The following is a 22,255-nucleotide window of genomic DNA, read 5'->3' as shown; positions in this document are numbered from 1 at the left end:
TGATGGGACTGCATTTGATTGTTAAGATATGAGATAATGAATGCTTCAAAGCTCTTCACAGCATAGTGGAGGAGCGTTCTGCGATAATTGCCCGGCGTTTCTTCATGGCATTGGAGCTTAGATTTAGCTTTCGTCTCATTATATTCTGCACTCACCTCACTCTTTTTCCCAGACTGCAGATATTGGCTTGACGGAGAATTCCGGGGAAAGCGGTTTGCGGTTTGAGATCTGGTTCCGGAGACGGAAGTCCAACGATACGTATGTTCTTCAGGCCAGCACTTTGGAGACCAAGCAGGCATGGACCTGCGACGTGGCCCAGATTCTGTGGCAGCAGGCCACCAGGAATAAAGGTAGGTACCTTGCGGATAAGGCATCTCGAGGGCGTGTTCCTCAGGCGCTAGCAAGGAGGCTTGATGAGATTAACTGGTCATGTACTGCCCACACCAACCCAGCCTTTCAGCACCACTGGCTTGCATGGAAAACTACTCACTCTAATTAACACTTTGTGCCTTAAATGCCTGCAGTGTATCAGGCACCCATGTCAATAGCATTTGCCACAATTATCCCCAAATCCCACTCATCACAAAGGGCAAATGATTCCCCCGTGCGCCTTTTCTCTTGCCATGCCACGTAAGTCCATTGTTAATAGCCTTGTGTGGGTCAACCCACGTATCTTTTTGAAATCACTGTAGCATGGTCGCTTATGTGTAACAGATTCCCATAATTTGCATATGTTGCCATCTAGTGGTTGGTTCAGGAAGTGTTGCTCTGATTAAATGGACACAAACAGTCGTCAACATAATTGTGTCTATAATACTACCTTTACCTTAGTACCCTTTTCTGTGGGGACCATCTTTGCATTTTTCGGTTTAGCAATATACCCTCCAAGGGAAAGAGCAGCCCTCAAGATAAGCAGCATATTTGTCCATTTTACATATATGTGCCACAAAGAGGAGCCAGTGCTATTGTGTTATCTCATCTAAAGAGGTCCTGAAAAGATATTTGCAACTGGGGAAGGGCGCTAAGATGATCAGGTGGCAAGGAACGCTGGTCCTTGCAGCCTCCCGCGTCCCTTCCCCGAGGGCCTCCATTTATTTTATTAGCTTGGCTTCCATCCTCCTCGACTCCCCCCCCCTCTTAGCCTCCTCCCCCCCCTCCCCCTTAGCCTCCTGGACCCCCATGGCATTCCACCCCTCTTCCCTACCTCCCCACTCCACTCCACTGACTTATCTTCTGCCCTGGGGGTTCCTGCTCATCCGGCGCGCTCCTGCCTCGTCGGTGCCATGCCTGCCATAGAAACAGAAAAGGGACTTGATCCCTTTTGGATTTACTATTGCGGCGGCCGTCTTTATCTTTTTTGGTCGATATTTCGGGCTTGAACAATATGTGTGAAGCCCTTCTTCAATAAAAAATAAAAAACACATTTTCACTATTCGCACCCCGGAAAGCGCCCCAGGGTGCAAATAGCTATCACCTGTTAGTTTGATGGCTTGGGCTAGAGGGCCATTACAGGGACTGTATGTCCCCAAACATGGATGTGATTGCTGTAACGTAAAGTGGAGGATTCACATCCAAACTCAGAATTTGGTGGTGCAGGAAAAAGGGCAGTTATTCCGTTACCGCCCAAAAAAGTGACTGTAACGGAATTACTGCCACTTTCTTACGGCACCCCCGAACTCGTAATGAGGCCCATAATGTTGCAAGGCTTGTCTGTGCACCTTCGCCAGCATTTGCTTCCATGTATATCTGTAGGCCTCAAGGTAATACTTTTGTACGGCTTGTTAAAAAGAGATCCCCATCTCCCTAGCATTTTATTGCATTCCAAAATGTATTGCTTCCCGCCAAAGCTGCAGCAATTAGAGTTTGAATACAAGATGTTCCTCGCTGTAACTTGAAACCAGACTCATGCAGTATAAAAAGCGAGTGAAACGTACAAATAATTTTACACCCTGAAATTTTACAGATTCACAAGTGAACCACAAACTGTAACAACCATTTTGGCTTTTGTACAGGCATCAGGTAGGCATTCGCCCTACATTTGCCATCATATGCCCAAATACATAATTTGGGAACTATTCACATCTTATAGCGAGGTAGTGCCATCATTTTCAAAAGTGCGGTTCCACTTGGGGAACTATTAAGAAGGGTGTCTGCAATCTTTCCCTTCACAATGCCCCTGTGACTGCTGCAGCCCTCACATCTACAGCAAGCACAGTGCTAGTAAAACACAGTGGTACCCCTCTTGAGTTTCTGTTTGCCGTAATGTAAATGATCTTTTATAGCGCCCTTTTGACACTATTGGCATCCTCACTGTGCCTGGCTCTGTAAGAAAAAGGGGGGTGCGCATGGCCCAGGGTCGAGGGCAGGGCCCATCAGGTCAGGGCATGGTGTTTGTCAGGCGTTGGTCAGAGCAGGTGCCAGAATTCCTGTTCGCTCCACCCAAGGTCTACCCTGCTGTCTCCCACAAGCCCCAAATTCTTCTCATACAGTCCATAATGAAAGCCCTCCCTCCCTGCCACCAACAACCACAACTCACCAGGTTTTGATGCAGCACCAGGCCTTCGGTATCAGAGGGATGCTGCAAACTTATCTGGGTTTTCTAGAACTGAATAAGCCTAAGTGAGGGAAAGGTGGACCTAGAGGTGGTTATATATCTCCTGCTTGCCAAAGACTCTTTCTGTGTCTTTGTTTTCCCTTTGGTCAGATCTCCCAGGTCTTGGCCAAGGTCCTTTCTTTCCATGTCTCCCTCCTTACCCAGACTCCTATCGTTTCGCTCTTGAGGTCTCCTGGTTTTTCATGCCGGCATATTATTTCCCGGGCTGCTGATGAGCCGATTAATCTTGAGCTTTTTTCTCCTCCAGGCCCTTCATCACACTGCGGATGGTGTTATCCGGTCTCTATGGTTCCTTCAACATGTGACTGTCACACCCCAGAGCTTTGTTTAACTGCCTCTGGTATTCTAGTTGGTAGATCAGACTGGGAGCGCAGTACTTTCAAAATCTAAAATCTGAAATATCTATTCTAATCCACAGAGAAAAACGGAATATCCGAGGATTGTAAAACATAAACATTCCCCAGGTTTATAATATGAAAACATCAGGATTAGTGCATAGAGTCTGAAAACATGATGAATCTGTGGTTTAGAGCTGGCAAAGAACAGGGTCTTCTGGATATATTCTGCCATTAGTTTCTCTTTCCACACCACACATGTTTGTGTCCCCACTATAAACCAGCACAACCCGTTGAGCCCTCACCACACTGAAAGTGTGTCAACTACACTGCACCAGTGAGTCCCAAACGGGGCAAAATGCGACTAGGGAACACGTCATGGACCTGCAACCTATGGCCCTATGTGTGATGCACTTAAAGCTTATGAAGGACCATTTCATTCACAATCTCTCGATGCCCGTGCGCAGGACGTAGAGAAAGGGGGGTGTATGCTGCCTAAACAAGTACAACCCCACTAGATAATGTTCATGGGTCAGAAAAGAAAATAACAAACAATACTTTCACTGGCCAATGCAGGCTGGGCAGCGTGCACAGAGGCCAGTGCTCAGTGCCTTTGGCATGAGCAGACCCATTGGGAGATTGGAGAGACTTAGTCTAATTATTGTGTGGAACTAAGGCCAGGGCATTCAGTTCTGGCCTACAAATATGCATTTAAACAAAATAAAGGAGACACTCCTGTGGGCGTGGAGCTAAAGGTCACGTGCATAGGCCTCAGCATAACCCTGGGAGCAGGGACGGCCTTAGAGGCCGCAGAGCCCCGAGCGGAAGAACAAACCTTTGGCACATTGTTCAATAGGCACCACAGCGCCCTGTTGCTATTAAATGCACTCTGCTCCCGAGAGCGGGGCGCATTCCAGCCGCGCCTTGTCTCAGCACGCCAGCTCGGGGGAGACGGTGAGACCCCACCCAGCTGGCGTGCTGGGGGGGCGTCCCTGCCGTAAGGCCAGCCCTGCCTGGGGGCAGAATGGAAGGCTGAAGAGCCAAACACCAAGCTGTGTGCTCCTCCTCGGTGTCCCGGTAGCTACAGCGAGTTTCGTCGCAGGATGATTCCGCATGTAGGCCATTCATCTGCACTGGGAAGATTTCAGCGGCCCTCCTATGAGTTTTGTGTACACAAAATAGTAGAGTTATGGAATGGACTACATTTTAACATTTACTCTTATTTACAGATATGGAAAACGTGGTGAAAATGGGATATCCTGTCCAGTAATTAATTACCCTATGTTTTAGCCATTTATTTAAAACCTTCTAATAAGGGCCCAGACACACATTACTAGTTAAGTTTTACAGAGTAATAAGTGCGGTAGCTGAATTCTCCCCATAATCTTGTTAAGAAATATGGGAGAATGTGGTAACACTTTCTGTAATTCAGTAAACCCGTTCTTTCTGCCTGCTGCCAAGTGTACAATGAAGACAATAGCTGGGGCTTAAGTAGCTAAAAGGGCAGTGAACCATGTAATATAAGGAATGCCATACCCCTATAGCGTTCATTGACCTTCGATAGTCACTCTGCCCTGGATTGGATTCCCCTACATGGCCACTAACTTAAGTGACTTGGGATATCCCTAAAAGCTACAGCAGCTCACTTAGAATTCCACAGAGTCATTACGGGGCCCGGTGACCACCTCAACCCTAAGGCTGAAAGTTGTAAATCTTTATGAATTATTAATTGACTGCAATAACATTTTCTTCCTTTCAGAGATCCGAATGCAGGAAATGGTGTCGATGGGAGTTGGTAACAAGCCCTTTATGGATATCAAGCCGAGCGATGCTGCAATCAATGACCGGGCCATAGACTATATCATGAAGGGACGAGGTACAGGACAGGGATTTCTTTTCACTTTTGCTATTTCTCCCTTGAGCACAATCCCAAACACATAGCATTTGTACAAAGTCCGAAGTGCACTACAAACTACACTTTGAAAAATAAAGTAAAACCCACATGATTTTCATGAAAGAAAAATAGAGATTGCTCAACAAATGTTATGTTGTCTTATACCATGCACCGCTACCATTGGGGTGGTCTCCAGACGCTATCGTGTCTCTGCAAGAAAGAGGGCCGGCGCGTTATTGAGGGTAGAATGATAGGATATGTCTAGGACCAGGAGACACTGGCGTCTGTGTGTGCTGGCTTGCAGGTGGATTACGTGCACTGGCTTGTTGTATCCGTAAAGGTAAGGCCCAATGCCTCGGCTGTTAGTTGTATTCAAATGTTTGTTATGTGCAGGTAAGGGGGGGGGTAATGGGGTGCTTGTGTGTTTCATGTGTGGTTTGGCTTGTAGTTTTGATTGTGCGCACTGAATTGTTGTATCTGTAAGGGGAAGGTCCAGTGTCTGGGCTGTTTGTTGTATGCGGGTGATTGTCACGTTGGGTGTGTGTTTCATGTGTTGGTTGGTTCGCAGTTATGTTTGTGCGCACTGGCTTGTTGTATCCGTAAGGGTAAGGTCCAGTGTCTGGGATAGTTTGTTGCATGCGCATGTTAGTTAAGTTGGGTGTGTGTTTGTGTGTAGTTTGGCTAGCCCAATGGGCATGCATGTACTTGTGAGGTATGTTGGAGGGGAGTAGGAGCAGGGTGCTTAGTACATTGGCTACTCTCAAACTTCTTCCAAGTATGTCCCCATAGCTCATACAACTGCAACTCAATGCTACCCTCCAATTCTTCAAGTGCAATACGCTGCCCGCCCCCATCACCCCTACATGCTACACACACTTGTGAATCTCATACATTCCTCTAAGTGCAATACATTGGCTACTCCCACTAGCCCCTCTCTGCGCAGCAAGAGCTACCAGACACAGGTGTGCTTCTGAGTGCAGCATGATTCAACACCTAAAGTGACGCATGGCTAATCTTCACATATCTATCTAAATGTGACGCATTGCTGGTCTTCACAAATCTAAATGTGACGCATTGCTGGTCTTCACAAATCTAAATGTGACGCATGGCTGGTCTTCACATATCTGTCTAAATGTGACGCATGGCTGGTCTTCACAAATCTAAATGTGACGCATGGCTGGTCTTCACATATCTGTCTAAATGTGACGCATGGCTGGTCTTCACAAATCTAAATGTGACGCATGGCTGGTCTTCACAATTCTGTCTAATGTGACTATTAGTTCTATGGATAAGTGTTTTGATGATTTGGAAAAATAGATGTTGAGTGTAGATCAAATCTATTTATTTTGTTGAATCTAAGCAGTGGATGGGCTATTAACACGTGAATACAACTAGCAGTATATGTTTTGTTTAGTGCTGCTACTGTGAAAAAAGAAAGTGGGATGTATAACCGGTTCTAAGTGATGTTACCAAAGTTATTTTAACCAAATCAACTTTTTTTATTGTGGTGTGTCCCCCTACACACCTTCTGTTTCCCTACACTTCGAGCCCCACCCCGAACCCCCCACCTCTTTTAACCAATACCCCACGCCATATATTTTTATTTTTCGGTAAAAGTTCATTCGGTATTTTGTTTTCGGTAACATCACTGGATACCTTTTATAGCCAACTTTAGCACTTTTCCACCTGCAATATATAATTGATGTTAATACCAAAGGGATCGATAGTTACGGAGAAGTTGTACTTAACTCCTACATTTGAATATGAGCTGCTAGTAGAACAAACCTGTGTTTGTATGTTTTACCTGATTCACGGCATGGTCTCCTCTAGTCGCGATTACACTTTGATAGGTATTGATTTTTGGGCACCACAAACATTGGAAATGCCACCAAAAATTCTGTGTCTTCCAGGAAGTCCAAAATGGAATCTGGTCTCCTGCTAATGCGGGTGGGCCTCGCAATATTTCCAGGCCATTCCTGCCTCAGAGCTGTGTGCCGTCATTTGAAAAAAAACGTGCTTTATTAACCAGTTCATGCAATCGGTGAAATTCCGTTTTTTTCGGAAATATCAGCTCGAAATTATACCTATTACATGAAATATCTATTTTTTAAATGTGATGCACACTCATCTCAAATGTAAAAATGTTGCTATTCCAGATCAACTGCTTCAAGATAGCTAAACCCATGTCTGGGTTTTGGGACTGTTTAGATTCCATGCTTCGTATTGTCCGCCATCTGGTGGCGGGTCGGCAGTATTACACATAGTTTACTGTAAATGTAAAAGCTAGGCTTGGAAAGGGGCGTGCCTGTCATGCTATCCCTAACCTAGTCTATGGGCACCCAGCCTGGCAGTGGTGGCTTGGAACTTGCTGCAGCGCACTGTGTATATTTAATTTGTTCTACCAGTCTCCCCACTTTAACTCGTCTTCAACCAGGTCCGTTCCCTTTGCACCCTTGTTTCAAGCAATTGTTCTACCAACTTTCTGCCCTGCTTGATCTCGTCTGCACATGTTAGTCTTTATGCACTTTTCATCTACTAAGCAGCTGTAGCTACCTTCGTCTTCCCCTTGCATGCACTTGTCAGTTCTCAGGTTGTCCTTCAGATATTGAAAGAAGGGAGCCATGAGAGGAGGGTGGTGGGAGGAGCGAAAGGGCAGGGATCCCGGCGTGTCCATGGAAGAGGTAGGTGTGGGAAGGGGAGGATGGCGAGGGGACAGGCAGTGAGAGATATCCTTTTCAGACATCCCTTTGCGCGAAGGTTGGTGCACAACCGCTGGGAGTTTTGAAAAGGATCATTTCAGAAAGCGCACTTACACTCGCCATGGAGTTCACTAAAGCATATTCTTCCGGAGCAGTGCACGAGAATATATTCAAAATCAATTCTCCGGGGCAGGAGTGGTATTAAACCACGAGGACATGGTCAGTTCAGACTCCTAAAACAAAGGGAATAACAAAGTCCCATCCAGCATTTCCCCATCTCTGATGTGTCCACCAGAAAGGCGTCCCTGGAACCGCCACAAAGTGCACACCGAGCTGGGGCCGGGTTAAGATGGATTTTTGGAACCAGCCCTGTGGGAGTGTTCTGAGAGGCCACCCTAGTTGATGAGCAGGGTAATTGACACTTAAGTCTAGCCAAACAATTAAGGCAGCGTAGTAGAGCAGTAAGGCAAAACCTCAGGAGATATGGCGGTGTGTAATGGTACAACGAGCCACACACAGAGCACTCAAGTAAACCTCATTAGAAACAAGTGCAAACATACTCTATTAAGCACTAAAACACTATAGAGCGGTTCATTTATAGGGCACTATCCCGAAAGCAATTCTATACACACACTCGCACACACTCTGTTGGTAATCGCAGTAGAGAGCGCCCACACTTTACACTAGAAAACAGTTGAACAGTTTTAGCAATAGAAAAACAGTGCACATGCCATGTGTTCTGTTTCTCTTTTTTAATTTGCAGCAATGATGGGCTGTGTAGTTAATTGCATTTCGCTATGGATACCCTTGAATGTGCAGTCAGGATTCATGTGTTTGAGTGACTGTCGGAGTACATGTTTGGCTCAACTGGTTAGGAGCTAGCTCCGGGAATGAGCTCTGAGGAGCCTCCGGTCCTTCCTGTGCTTTGGAGGTACTGGCTCATGGAAGTAAGCGCCCGTGGGATCCACTGAAAGGAACTAATACTGTGACTCCAGTGTGAGTTAAGTGTCAGCAGTTGGATAGTTGACTCTGTTGGTCCTTCTGACTTTTATGCGCATATGTACCAAGTTGTGTGGGCTGTGTGTGGAGTGGTATGAACTTTGTTCCTCTGCACCTACTGTGCACGTTTACAAGCATCAATACATGTTTTGTTTCTTAAAAAGGGAATATCTTGAGCTGATGCGATTTTAAAATGTTTACAGCATGCACTAGCTAACTCTAGGAACGAGGTGTGTGCCAGAAATCTCACAAATAAAAGTGAACCATTTTGCAGAATCATGGGCTAAAGTCTGTGTTTTCCACCTCTATAGAATGCCTCATGCATAACACGGGATTTGGCCAGATTGCCTGCCACAAATGCAGAATTTTCATGGACTGGAACAAAAGTTACAGGGGAAAGGTTTTTTTTCAATTCCCTAAGTGAAGTTCACGGTATGCTTAATTATAGTGCTGATAGCGGGAGTAGGGTTCTGGAAGGAAACCCTGAAATGAAAAATATACCACGGAACACGTGCATCCAAAAAACAAGGTGTAAAGGAGAAAATATACTGCAAAATGAAAAATATACCATACAGTGCACGAGATGATGTAATCAGCTGAACCAACACATACATCACACACATGCATGCATACAAACATTCATACCCAGCACACAGTAGAGACAGAAGAATAACATGAATTTAAATATATACGATGAAATGAAAAATATATCACAAAATGAAAAATGTACATCCCAGTGCCCAAAATAATCTGCCCCACCTAACACCTCAATGGTCCCCCCACATGCACACACCTCATCCTCCGCATCCAACATACAGTGCAGCCAGAGGAAAACACACAATGAGAAATATACCATGAAATGAAAAATACACCATGATATGAAAAATGTATGACACAATTCACTAGATAATCCTCCACACCCAACACTCCCATGCGCACGCACGCACGCACGCACGCACGCACGCACACACACACACACACACACACACACACACAAAGAGCAATATGCTCAGAACTTAGAATATGTTTAAAATAAAAAACTCATAATACAATTTAGCACAAGAGGCAGACTCAAAAAAGAGGTAATCAATGGGGCGGGCCGCTCTTTAAAAAGAGTAAATGTTAGTCCCTATAAAAAAGGGCAAGTCCACGGAGTGGACAAGCCCAACATGGTGACTGTCAGGCGTGGACACGTCAGAAGTTGCTTGTGTTAAATTGAGCGGGCAGCGGCAGACCGCCGTGGGCATCGAGGTGTTCCCCACTGCTACAAATGTGAGCCTAACCCTGCTGTCCCGTGGAGCCACAGTGCACCCCACGGCACCGGTCAAGGAGTAGATATCCTGCTGGCGGTGAGGAGGACATGGTTAACTGTAGTTTAGTGCGGCTTAGGAGGCTCAGTGTGTACTGCAGAGTGCAAGGCTTTGCCTCTCGTATCCCATAGCTCCCGGAGCGCCTGTCTCCTAGGCGGAGCTGCATGTAGAGTGTGCCCCCTCCTGCTGTGATATATAGGCCATCCGGTGAATTCTGTTCTATGGAGCAAAGTTAGGCTAAACCTACGCAGCACTTCTTCTCGGGATCTTACCCCTCAGGACTGGCCTCTGGACGTGTCAATAATCAGGATGACCCTTGATGCCGAGTTCTGTGCATTGGGGCTTGCCTCCTGGCCTATTAATATCCCCAGGAGTGGCAGGGGGCACTCAAACTTCTGACAAAGGGTTGGATGCCTGACAGCAGAGGGATTCCGGTGCTTCCAGCTTTTCCCATCAAATTGAGGAGGATCAGAGGAGTGAAGTTGGGCAGAGATCCCAAATTCCGTGGCCAGGTTTGTGGATGGCCAGGCTGTGAAGGATGGTGTACCTGTGGAAGGCGCTGGGGAGGTCGCCTACCTGTCTTGGTGAAGAAATACAGCCAAATGCAGAGTGAGCAAGGCATATGAGCCTAGGACTGTGGGGAAAAGGAGAGCACTTTGGGAGAAGGACCGCGTGGGTCCAGAGTGGAATGGTAGGAGTTAGTGGTCTGTGAGGGTTCAGTAATGTGTGGCGGACAACTGCTTGTAGTTTTCTCAAAATTAAACTTTTTTTTATAGTAAATGTTGCAAGCTTTGCTTGCCTTACTCTACCAAGGGATTCCCTACCTATTATAAATGCTAAGAAATCAATCCAGAATAGATCACTGCGCACGCCTTTGATAAAGCAGCAGTTTCATCAGTGAACAAACCTGGCACTATTGAACTGACGAGCAAGAGTACTAGATGGCCTAAATACTCATAGGGCATCGGGTTGTCAAGGCCAGTGCTTCAAGCAAGCAAGCGACTGGCGAAATAAGGCTGGAAAAGGATCAAGACTCTTGGCCTCTCCGCCAAACTCGCCCTCTGCCTGCTGTAGGACTCTCTTCACTGGTCTGGAATTCCTTTCTTGTACACCTGATTCGTCTGCGCCTGTCTTGCTGCTAGGCCGCCTGGTCAGTTCATTGTGCATTGTGCCGTTTCTCTGTCCCTCTTCCATCTCTCTGCTCTCTCTCTCTCCATGGTGCTTTCCATCTCCCCTATCTACTCTTAACTGCTGCTCTACCATCTGTCCTATCTCTCTTTCAAAGCCTGCAAGGAAAAAGATCAAGAAAGATCTCTTGGTCTCCAATCCAGGCCTGCCCATCGCTGACACCTACGTCAACTCTTCTTGCAACCAGACGGTCACTGACTTCCTCTTTGTCGTTCCTTCTCCGACCCTTTGGATTCCCCATATGGTCTCAGTCCTCTCCCCTTTCTCTTCTTCGCCCATTAATGGTACAACCCAGCTGGAAGTACTCCTGGCATATTTCCCATCATTAATGTCTACCAGAAGGGCATTGTCATGTCCAGGGCTCTCAGCCCAACATCCTCCTTCTTGATAGGCATCTCACGTCTCTCATCAACCTCCTCCCTTCTTCTGCCACTCCACCTTCTGCCAACCCTCTGGCCTGTTTGCCACCACAGACGAGCATACCACATCCTTGTACCCCGCCCTCAGAAGACCTTCAAAGGTGGCAACCAGCTCAATTTAACTACCCTCAATTCTCACTCTGCCATTAAACACTCCTCTGACATCTGCCATCTCCTTGAAGACTCTGACCTTGACGCCCTCGCTCTCACCGAAACGTGGTTCACTGCCAGCACTGTCACTATTTTTGACACACTCCTCCCGGAGGTCTACAAGATCCTCTCTAAGCCCAGGCTTAACCAGTCTGGGGACAGAGTGGCCCTGATCTTTCCTGAATGGGTCCCTGCTACTATCATACCCGAATGCCTCGTGTGCAGGCTTGGTGTCTCTCCAATCCTATCGTTGACTCTTGCCACCATCTACAGGACCCTCGGCCTGTCTCCCTCTTCCTTTCGCAGTGGTCTGACCTCACCTCTTCTCTCCTGGCCTCCACCTCCAAATTTCTCTTCTTCTGAGACTTCCATATTCACCTTGACTCCCCTGATGCAGCCTCTGGACTCTCTTTCCCTCACTATTCTTCCCGCCGCTCCTACGCACTCAGCCATACACATCTTTAATGCTCTCATCTCAGGAGACATCTCAATCTCCAACCCTCCGAACACACCTCTCTCCTGGTCTGACCATGCTCTCCTGTCCTCACACCTGGATCTCTTGGGTCCCCCTGGCTAAGCTTCTGCCTGTACTCCCAGTCTCCTTCTCCATCATTCAACAGATGAAGCGAATGTCAGTTGCTGCTTTTGCCGCCACTTTCATTTCCACTCCGGCCCCTGACTCTCGCACAGCACTTGCTAACCTTCACCTCTCCATCTCCAGCACTCTGGACATCTTTGCCCCTTTCATGAGGATCCGCATGAAGCCATGATTCTGACCTAGCCTCTCTGAAATGCAAGTGCAGAGTTGCCGAGCGGAAGTGGCAGGCTTCTAGCACATACTCTGACAGACTGGCATGCGGCCTGCTACAAAGGTAATACAGACTCTTCATCGGCTCGAAGAAGAACGCCCATATCCAAGCCTGCATCTATGGGGCCTCTAACAACACAGCAGAACTGTTCAAAATCTGCAAGGAACTTGTCAATCCTACTACATTCTCTGCTACTCTTCGGCCATCCCTGACCCTCTGCACTGCACTGCCCTCCCACTTCATCACCAAAACACAGGGCATCATGTCCTCACTCTCCTCTACACCCCACCTTTCTCCTTCACCAGCTGTTAGGCCTCCCTTGGCCCCCCTCTGCCCTGCCCTCCTACTCTCCTCTTTCTCACCCATGTCACCGGATGAGGTCTCTAAACAAGTCCTCTCTATGAAAGTCTCCTCCAAACAAGTGCTCCCCTGCTCCTTCAGAACTATCAAGGACAACATTGCCTCCCTTGCTGCAGCCTTGGCTGACTTCTGCAATAACTCCTTTGCCACTGGCTCCTTCCCGCTACCCCTCATGCACTCCCTTGTGCACCCTCTCCTCAGAAGGCCTCCTGCCGACCCCTCCTGCCCGGCTAACTCCTGCCCTATGTCCATTTCCCCTTTCCTGGGCAAACTCTTGGAGAGGCTGGCCATCTCCCAGATGATCATCACACTGAATCTGTTGGTTGTCTCTACGACCACCATTCTGGCTTCAGAGCATTCAGAGGCACGAAAACTGCACTCTTGAACACCCACAAAGGCTTGCTCTCAAATCTCGACTCCAACACTCCTTCCGTTCTCATCCTTCTTGACCTTTCCTCTGCCTTTGATGCAATCATTCATAATAACCTTATAAATCAGCTCTATGATACCCTTGACATCACAGACCTGGTACTGGACTGGTTGACCTCCTTCCTCTCTGACCGACCATCCCAGGTTTAACTCAGCCCTTTTCTCTCCTCCATCTCACTCTCCACCTGCAGCATCCCTCAGGGCTCCATCCTCTCACCGTGGCTCTTCAACATCTACCTTGCCCCTATAGCCCATTTTATCTCCGCCTTCTCTCCTCATTCCCAGTGTTATGCTGATGACACACAGCTATCCTTCAAGCTTCCCGCCACTGCCTCCTCCTGTTCCTCTCTCATTCCTGACTATCTGACTGCTATTCAGGTATGGTGTGCTGCTAACAATCTTTGCCTTAATGCCAGCAAGACTGAGATCTTTCTCATTGGGACTCCAGTTCCCTCCTACTCTCTGGCCACCCTCCATGGGCCCCCTCCCCTCTCCTCCTCCCTCTTGTGAGGTTAAAAAAAAGTTGTCATCTTCAACTCCTCTCTCTCCTTCTCTCCTCACATTGGGGACATCACCAAGATGGCCCACTTTCGGCTGCACCTCCTGAGAGGCATTCTCCCTTTCCTCACCTTCCCCAGAAACTCAATGTCTCCAGAGCTCTGGTCCTTTCTAAGTTGGACTACCTCAACAATCTCTTCCTCATTCTGCCTGAATCCTCCCTTCGCCCCCTTCAACTAATCCAGAATAGGACTGCAAGACTTATCCTTGGCCTCAAACCCAGGGACTGCATCTCTCCAGCGCTAAAATCTCTCCACTGGCTCCCGGTTATTGCGAGGATCAAGTTCAAGACCCTCTGCATCATCCACAATGCTTTCTGGGACCTGGAACCCCGCTACATCCAACTCTCTCTTTCAAAATACCTCCCGGTTAGAGCCCTTTGGTCTTCTAGATCCAATTCTCTTCAGATCAGAAGCTTTTCTAAGCAAGAGTGGGGAGTAGATCTCTCTCTTCCACATAAGCCTCCCTCTGGAATGGCCTCCCTGCCCTCTCAGGCTTGAGCCGGATCTCCTTAAGTTCCAGAAGCTTTTTAAGACCCTCCCTTCTGTTCTTCCTTCCCTCTTCCCCGCTAATATCATCCCTCTATCCCTTTTTGACTGTCTGCCTGGTTCCTTCTGATTCATACAGGAACCAGGCCCTCCTTGCCCAGTCTTTCCCAGCACCCGAGTCTCCCCTTACCCCCATCTTCCTGCACTTGCCCTTCTAGGCTCCCTCCCCTTGTACTAGCCTGGCGTGGCCTGCACCCCGATGGTGCCAATCCAGCTTCATCCTCGCGCTTAGCATTAGTGCATTCCGCTCTGACCGGCACTCTCCCCCCTTCTCCCCACTCCTCTGCAATTCTTGTCTCTGCAGTTGTACGAACCGAATGTCACAAGGCCTAGTAGGACCATTTTTTGTTATTCGTCATCCCTGCTCACCCCCACCCCTTTTTGTCTTGTTGTGCCTTGAAACACCATTTGCGCATTATAAATACCCAATAAAATAAAAAAGAAGTCTACAAATTAAGTCTACAAAATAAGTCAACACATTTGAGGAATGCCAAAGTTAAACACTGTCCTAATGAAATATTTCTCTCATACAGAGTGCATCCGTTCGCCTTTTTACTATTTTCGAATGATTAAGCCTACATTTGGTATTTGTCTTTACTTACAAAGCCTCATAGCAAATCCAACTGCATATCTGTGATGACATAAAAACAGGTTATTTATAACGTGCTTAATACCCAGAGGTTTCTAAGCGCGGACCCTGGGATCGAACCTGTGTTGCTCTGCATCGTCTTGCTTCCAAGGCGAGCACGTTTCCCAGAAGCTATACTCCAGAGACATTGCTTTTATAGATCCAATCCCTCATTCTATTTAGTAATAATGTCCTCATACATTTTCATAACACCTCAGTGACCAAAATCGCCCGATAACATTTTCTGAAATTCGTTCACCTTTTGTAACCAAGGAAGCATTAACTCCTATTAGTACCTAAGGTGGAATGTTAAAATCCTTGAAGCCAATCAGCATGCAGGGCTTCCAGGCAATATGTGCTGCCGGTGTAGTCATGGGCCTCAGGATTCTGTGTTCCAGAAGCATGCAGCCACTGTCCCTGCTGTCTCACATCTCGGTCCTCCCCACTGCCCTGTTTCTTGTGCTTGCCTCCTCGGCCTTCCAAATTTTTCTCCCCAAGCCTGCTCCCATTCTCCATCTTTATCCGTGCAGGACATCTTTTGTTTCCTTCCTGAATGTCCCTTGCTCCATGCAGGTAAAACTGAAAAGAGACTTATGCCTGCAGGCTGCCGAGTGAGCACGCTTGGTTTTTTGGCTTTTGTTGCCCCAACAGCGAGCTATCCTTAGCACCTAGCCATGGCCGGTGCTAATAGCTTTATTGCCCGCATGAGAAAACGTCCGGTTGAAACTCATAAATTGACTGTGTTGTAAAATGGGAGACACTGAAACTGACTCTCTGGGGTAAAGTGAGTGTGATCAAAATGGCTCTTCTTCCGAAATTATATGTTTTTAGCATGCTTCCTCTACCATTCTTGGATATAAATAAATCCCTGAAAGGGTACTTATCCGGTGAGGGCTGAAGGTCACCGATCCCGAAAGATGTTCTTCAGAGACCTGTGCATTTATGAGATTTTGGTTTTCCTAATATAAGACATTACCATACCACATTCACATTGCGTACTTTGCACCACTGGCTCACACTTGATCAGGTTGAGTGTGCAAACTGGATTTGCATTGAGAGAGAGGCCATTTCTCCAGCTCCCCTATACGCGATAAAAGATTACCGGTTAGTTTGACTCTGCCATTTATAAAGCATATATTAAAGGAGTGGAAGAGATGTAATGAGATTCGAGATGAGAAATATTTACTCTTGCAGATTCTGATTTGTGGAACATTGAGAGAGGACAATTGCACTCTTTCGTGGCAGAAAGCTGGCATTTGGAGGATAGGACAGGTCCACAATTGTCAGAATATGCTTGACTTTGAATTCTTGCATTTTAAATATAAGCTGCAGTTGAATGAATATGGTCGCTATTGTATATTATGGGATCTTTTTGTAGAAATATATTCTCTCATGAATGCCACCTTGCATGCCGCTCTCACGGTTCTGCACGTATCGAAAAGTATGTCTCTCTCGGCTTCCACTCTCTATAAGCTTATTATGCCCTCTAAGTTTGCTTTGGGCTCCCAAAGTGTTAAGGGGGAATTGGAATTCAGACTTGGGCTGTAGGGGTGACTGACACTGAGTAGACTCGTATATGTGCAAGTCCGGTTAGATTTATGGTTGATTTGGACCTGCGCTATACGCAACAGCTGATCACTCACTATATATATTGGTCTCCATGGAAACTGTGGTCCTGCAGGTTGTGTAGTGATAATGCCTGTTGATACTGTTAAAGTGATGTGGGTTCCACCGTGCACATGTTTTGGTTATATAGGAAAGTTCAACTGTTTTGGGGTGGGATTTTTCCAACGTATGGAACTTGTATTGGCCTTCTCTCAACCCCGTGTTGTGCTGGGTTTATGGCCTTCCAGTACTGGGCTTTATGTTGGTAAGCTCCTCTGGGCTTATAGAGCTCTCTTGGTGGCTAAGAAACAAATCTTTATGTTCTGGAAGAGTGACACTATCCCCTCTGTTGATGATTGACGCTGGGTTTGTCGCTCCTTTCTAGGAGAGAGAGAGAGAGAGAGAGAGAGAGAGAGAGAGAGACTTTCCATGCCAAAGAACAACATCACAGATACAATACAAGTGCTTTTAGTGATCTGTATGTCTAACTGCGCTATTGCCTTCCCCCTTTTTTCTTTTGTCCGTCCTCTTTCCTATGTATTTGATTGCTTTGTTGATCTAATGTGTATATACTGTGTCTGTTTGATTGAGATGTTTGTAATTTTCTTTGTTGCTTCCTTTGTGTTCCTTTATCCTTAAAATAATAAATATCATTTTAAAACAAAATATTAGAAGAACATCCACTTTGGAAAAATACTGTAATGGGAAAGTAATTTTGACTTCTCTAGTAAGAAGACAAATATTGGATCTTTAAAGATCGTCCTTTGGCCTTATAACATGTTGTGATAACTGAGAGCTTCTCACATTCTTTTGTCATAGGAGCCAGAACAAGGGCATCAATCGCAGTGTCTTTATTTGACCACTCAAACCCCTACAAGAGAACACAGACGCCAATTTCCACCAGCAGCACCCCCTCCATCTGTGCTCCATCTTCTGCATCTCTCCTTGGACCACTCAACCTGCATGTGTACGTGAACCAGGGAGTGATGGCCTCCACCAGGCCCTTTAGCACAAGTACCTGCATAGAGGAAGACGAGCTTGAGCATGACACCAGCAGTCAGCCATCCATGAGTAAGTGCTTCTAAAGGTTGGAATTTGTTATAATGAAGGGGGTCAGCTATACATGACAGAGCTTCTCTTAGAGGTAAAACTAATAAAGGGGAGCCACCCTTCTATGGGTAGGTGCTGTTTCCTGGCATTGACAACAATAATGAATGGGAACAGAATGATGTTGTTCATCGGGGATTGTATGCTCTGGTCGGGCTGATTCAGACTTCATCCTCCTGAGGCTGATAAATTGAGAACTACAAGTGGGTAAAAATCTTGACACTGGATTTTTACCTTGCTTAGAGACTCGAAAAATCTGATCTCAAACACTAAGTAAATCATCAAATGGTTCTTAAGGGGATTTCAGCCATCACAGATTAGGTGCCTTCTCCAAAAGGGGAACAAGCTATAATGAAGGGAAGCTAGAATTAGTCTGAACGTATTATACGAGGCATGTGCATGAACACATTGTACATTCCGAGAGTGTGGGCCCATTGTACATTGCCAGAGTGAACCCTCTGTACAAGTGCAAGGCTGTTGCAGAAGACCCAAGTGAGAAGCCACTGCTTGACAAATGAGCATGCATCCATTGCACATATCCACCGAATGTGTGGGCCTACTATACATCTCACCCATGGTTCAGGGCCCTCATGTGGGCCCATTGTAGAAAGATCGAGTATGAGACAATTGCCCAAGGTCTGAGTGCGAGCCCATTGCCTAAGTATGTGTGTGTGAACACTTTTTAAAAAGCTAGCGTGTGAAACTAGTGAGAACTCATGTATGGCCAGAGTGGGATCCCATAATAGAAGGCCTCATAAAGGAACCAAGTCTGACTGCAAACCCATCGTACAAGTCGCAGCCTCATTGTGACAATTCTAAACCTATTGTACAAGGCCCAACTGTGAACCCATTCTTCACGATTTGGGTGTGAAACGATTGTACACAGGTTCAGTGGGATCCATTGTGCAATACCTGGACTAACTGTGAACCCATTGTACAAGGCCCAGCCCACCTATAAGCCAATCACACATGGTCTGCCTGAGAAAGTTTGGTGCAAAGCCCAGCCCAACTGTGAAGCCATGTTACATTACTATTCTACATCCCCTGTGAGCCCATTGAGCATACTCTTGAGTGTGGACCCATTATTCAAGCCCTGAGTAAAAACATGTTGCACAAGGCCTGATTAAGAACTCATTATGCAAGGGCTGACTTTGAATCCATTAGACAAACCGCAAATGTGAAGCAGTTGCACAAGTTGCAAATATGTACCCATTGCACAATGCAGTGAGGAAAACTATTGTGCCAAGCGTGACCCCCAATATTTTAGGCCAGATTGTGATATCACACCGCAGAATGTCAGCCTGTTGTACAAAAACCTAGCGTTATTTCATTTTCCATTTTATGTGTCCTGATTGTGAAACAATTGGGGGAGATTCAAGCGACAACCCATTGTGTAAGGCTCAAATGTGAAACCATTTTACATGGCATTTTTGTGAACCCATTGTACGTGGCCTGAGGGCGAGTCCACTATACACGATCTGAGCATTGTACCATTGCACAAGGCCACAGTCTCAAGCTTATCCTGAGGTCTTTCTAAATACTCTGTATTAACCTACTTTGCAAGTCTGAGGTGTGCGCACATTACCTCTTTTGGAGACTCTGTTACTCCTAGTCTCAAACATCTAGTGGGTGAGAATTGAAGCGGTCTAACGAAATTGTTAAAGCTGTGAAACCTGAGTAAAAGGTAAGTGGGCACAACTTCTGTTAATATTCAGTAGTTAACAAGATAGCGATAATGTGAGCGGGGTGCAAACCCCACTAATAGTGCCCCCACACAGGACACCTGAATTAACAATTCGGAAGAAAGCTCAAGGCTAGAAAGCCTGCAGTGAGTGCTGCATACCCTACGGAACCTAAATTAGTGAACAAGCTAATCATGACACCATGAATATTTCCACAGCAGTTGAAAAAGCAAGGTGATCAATCTAATGAAAGTTAATAATTAGCAGATGCCAACATGTCCAATGCATTTGGGACCAAAGGATCCTTCATCAGGGCAAAATCTAGAGTACATTCATGAACCACCAGTGAATATTGAAAGTTTGACACATGATGAAACAACCAAATGAGTTCAAACATGCAAATGAGTCATTAGATTCCAAACAGATCGCTCAGAGACCAAAACAAATCAAGAAATAAACACACAGCGCAGCATCAAGATGAGAGTTCCACGAAAATAAATGCCGAATTCAATTTGGTAAAGAACATCATTCACAGATCAATAAAACATGAAAATGCAAAACAATTTCAGAGATGAACAAACGAAAACAAACAGGAACAAAACAGAAAACAAAAAACATGTTATAATCACCTTTAATGGTATGTTAATGTTACACTTCTACAACAGCTCGCATGCGAAAATAGAAGCCATACATGATCACAGGAGTGACCAGGAAATTAGAAAGGTGAAATGTACTAGCTTGATGATATAGTCAACGATGTCGACAAAGAAGTGGAGAATCAGAAAGGAAAGAGTGCGTGACATGTTGATGGCAGCTAAAAGAAAATCCCAATGGAAACAACAATTTAAAACAAGATTTCAAGTGCGAGACCTAGTAAAACAGTGCTCAGTGTGACCTCGTCTATCACGAAAATGTTTAGTTAAGCTAAGCTGCTAAGTAAAACCAGTCCAAATGGAGATCACGCTTGTCATAAAATCACTGATCAAGTGTCCATATGCTGAAAAGCTCAACTTTCATTAGATTGATCACCTTGCTTTTTCAACTGTTCGTATTCATGGTGTCATGATTAGCTTGTTCTACCATTAATGGACTAATTTAGGTTCCGTAGAGTGTGCAGTCCTCACTGCCGGCTTTCTAGCCTTGGTCCTTCTTCCAAAAGCTGTGAAACCTGTCATCACTATGACTAAGGCATACAAAACGTAGCTAACCCCCTTCCACCATGTGACTTCACACCCTCGTGCCAGTTATCTGTTTTCTGCAAGGCCTAGTGATCAGGGTTTTCACATATTTGGGAAGAAGGTAAAGCAGGATGAAAGGGTGTGGATGGTGTACAGCCTGGCACTTGGTCTTGCTGGGGTGCCACTGTAACTTTCCTCTGCCTTGTCTTGGTATTTTTTTAGCGACAGAGAGCTCAGAGTCCTCGCAGTGCATTTCTGGCAGTGGCTCCAGTGGCTCCGATAGTGGCTGTGTATCCAGCATCCCTCAGGAAAGCCTATCTGAAGATGCCTGCTCCCCCTGTGACACTGCCTACACTCTTTCGGATGCCAGGCATATTTCTAGCAGGTTGTCGTTAACCGAGGACAAACCCCGGTTCCTGAACAGGCAATACATCTCGTCAGTAAGTGAACCACAGCACTTAAAGCATTTTGAATAACTGAACAAAGAATGTTACCTTAATTTTCTCTATGTCACTAAGAAAGCAGAACATTGTGAAAGTAACCTTTATTTAACCTATTTTTTTTGATCAAGAAGAAATGTTGAGCCCTGCAGACATATTTCACTGATTACACACACTAAACAAGGAAATCAGAATATTGCTTTTGCATCATCTATAGTAATTAGGCACATTTGGTATATCATCTTAAATTGCATATACATAGGGGTATAGAAACTCTCTTGCAAGTGAGTTGAAATCTGCACAAAAGTCTGTAGGAGTATGAGTTTGTTTGGTTGAAATTGTGAGGCCCGTGAATCTCTTATTTGCGCCTGCTACCTGTTTCCTGATTCACAAAGCTTTAAACTGGGACAAATATGGAGGTAGCAGGGACATCTTTTGAGAAGATTCACAGAGATTTGCTCAAGGGCATTTTAGAGATGCTTAAGGCATCACTAGCTTGGCTTCAGTTTTAGGCTTTATGAGTTAGGTAAAGGTAGCAGGTGCACATCCAAGATGCTCCTAACTATCTCCTCATTTGCTCCAGGGAAAAGCTTTGTGGACGGGGCTGGGTGTCTTCACCTTCATTTATGTGTGATAAACCATCAACCATGTACATCTACCACCAAACAACAACTCTGGAGCAATAAATAAATCCCAGCATCACAAAATAATATATGAAACAACATTTGATTAAAATGCACAGAGACTGAGCAAAACCAGAAAGGGCAACACAAGGTGCAAGGAGCGATCCAGGGCATTATATTTTATTAAGACTGCATCTGGCACTGCTATCGTCTGCCCAAGCATTCTGAAGGAATTTGCGTAGGAAACAAACTTGACATGAAGAGCCAACTCGTGTGTATGCTGTATCAGCTATTCATTTGAAGCTCAGCCTTCCTCAGGGCAAACCACTATACCCATCTCTTGATGCTATAGCATAGGATGGATCTAACTGACCGGAAGGTACTTCCAGAACTTCATTGTGTAAGGATCACAACAATAATAAACTGGCCTCTCAGGAATCATAGACCAAAGCCAAAGAACCTCAAACGTAGCGGAATAGATGATATATGTGTCCTTTTGTATGGGAGTCGCACAAGGCATATAATTGTCCACATCCTGTATGATGCCCACTCCCCCCGGCAATTGGAACATGTGGCGTTTGTCGCAGCTTCTGTACCCAGAGCTAGCTAGCTAGCCCGACAAGTGCTATATAAGTTTAAATGGATCATTTACACTTTTCTTACTTGGTGGTTTAAGTTAT

The 22,255-nt window shown here is 45.8% G+C and overlaps 1 protein-coding gene across 3 annotated transcripts in view; it reads left to right on the top strand.

Annotated features, from left to right (window-relative positions):
- LOC138447912 (pleckstrin homology domain-containing family G member 4B-like) overlaps positions 1-22,255 on the top strand; it is a 1,180,303-nt gene that overhangs the window by 1,086,863 nt on the left and 71,185 nt on the right. For all 3 annotated transcript variants that reach the window (XM_069604450.1, XM_069604440.1, XM_069604433.1), the window contains exons 19-22: positions 173-350; positions 4,709-4,825; positions 17,365-17,616; positions 20,735-20,952. In XM_069604450.1, the coding sequence (XP_069460551.1) occupies positions 173-350; positions 4,709-4,825; positions 17,365-17,616; positions 20,735-20,952 (765 nt within the window). The remainder of the gene's footprint in view (positions 1-172; positions 351-4,708; positions 4,826-17,364; positions 17,617-20,734; positions 20,953-22,255) is intronic.

The sequence above is a fragment of the Ambystoma mexicanum genome, chromosome 1p (assembly GCF_040938575.1).
Source record: "Ambystoma mexicanum isolate Mex_15411 chromosome 1p, UKY_AmexF1_1, whole genome shotgun sequence".
Lineage (NCBI taxonomy): Eukaryota > Metazoa > Chordata > Amphibia > Caudata > Ambystomatidae > Ambystoma > Ambystoma mexicanum.
Note: the sequence above shows the minus strand (reverse complement) of the source record. Positions and strands in the feature narration are given on the sequence as shown.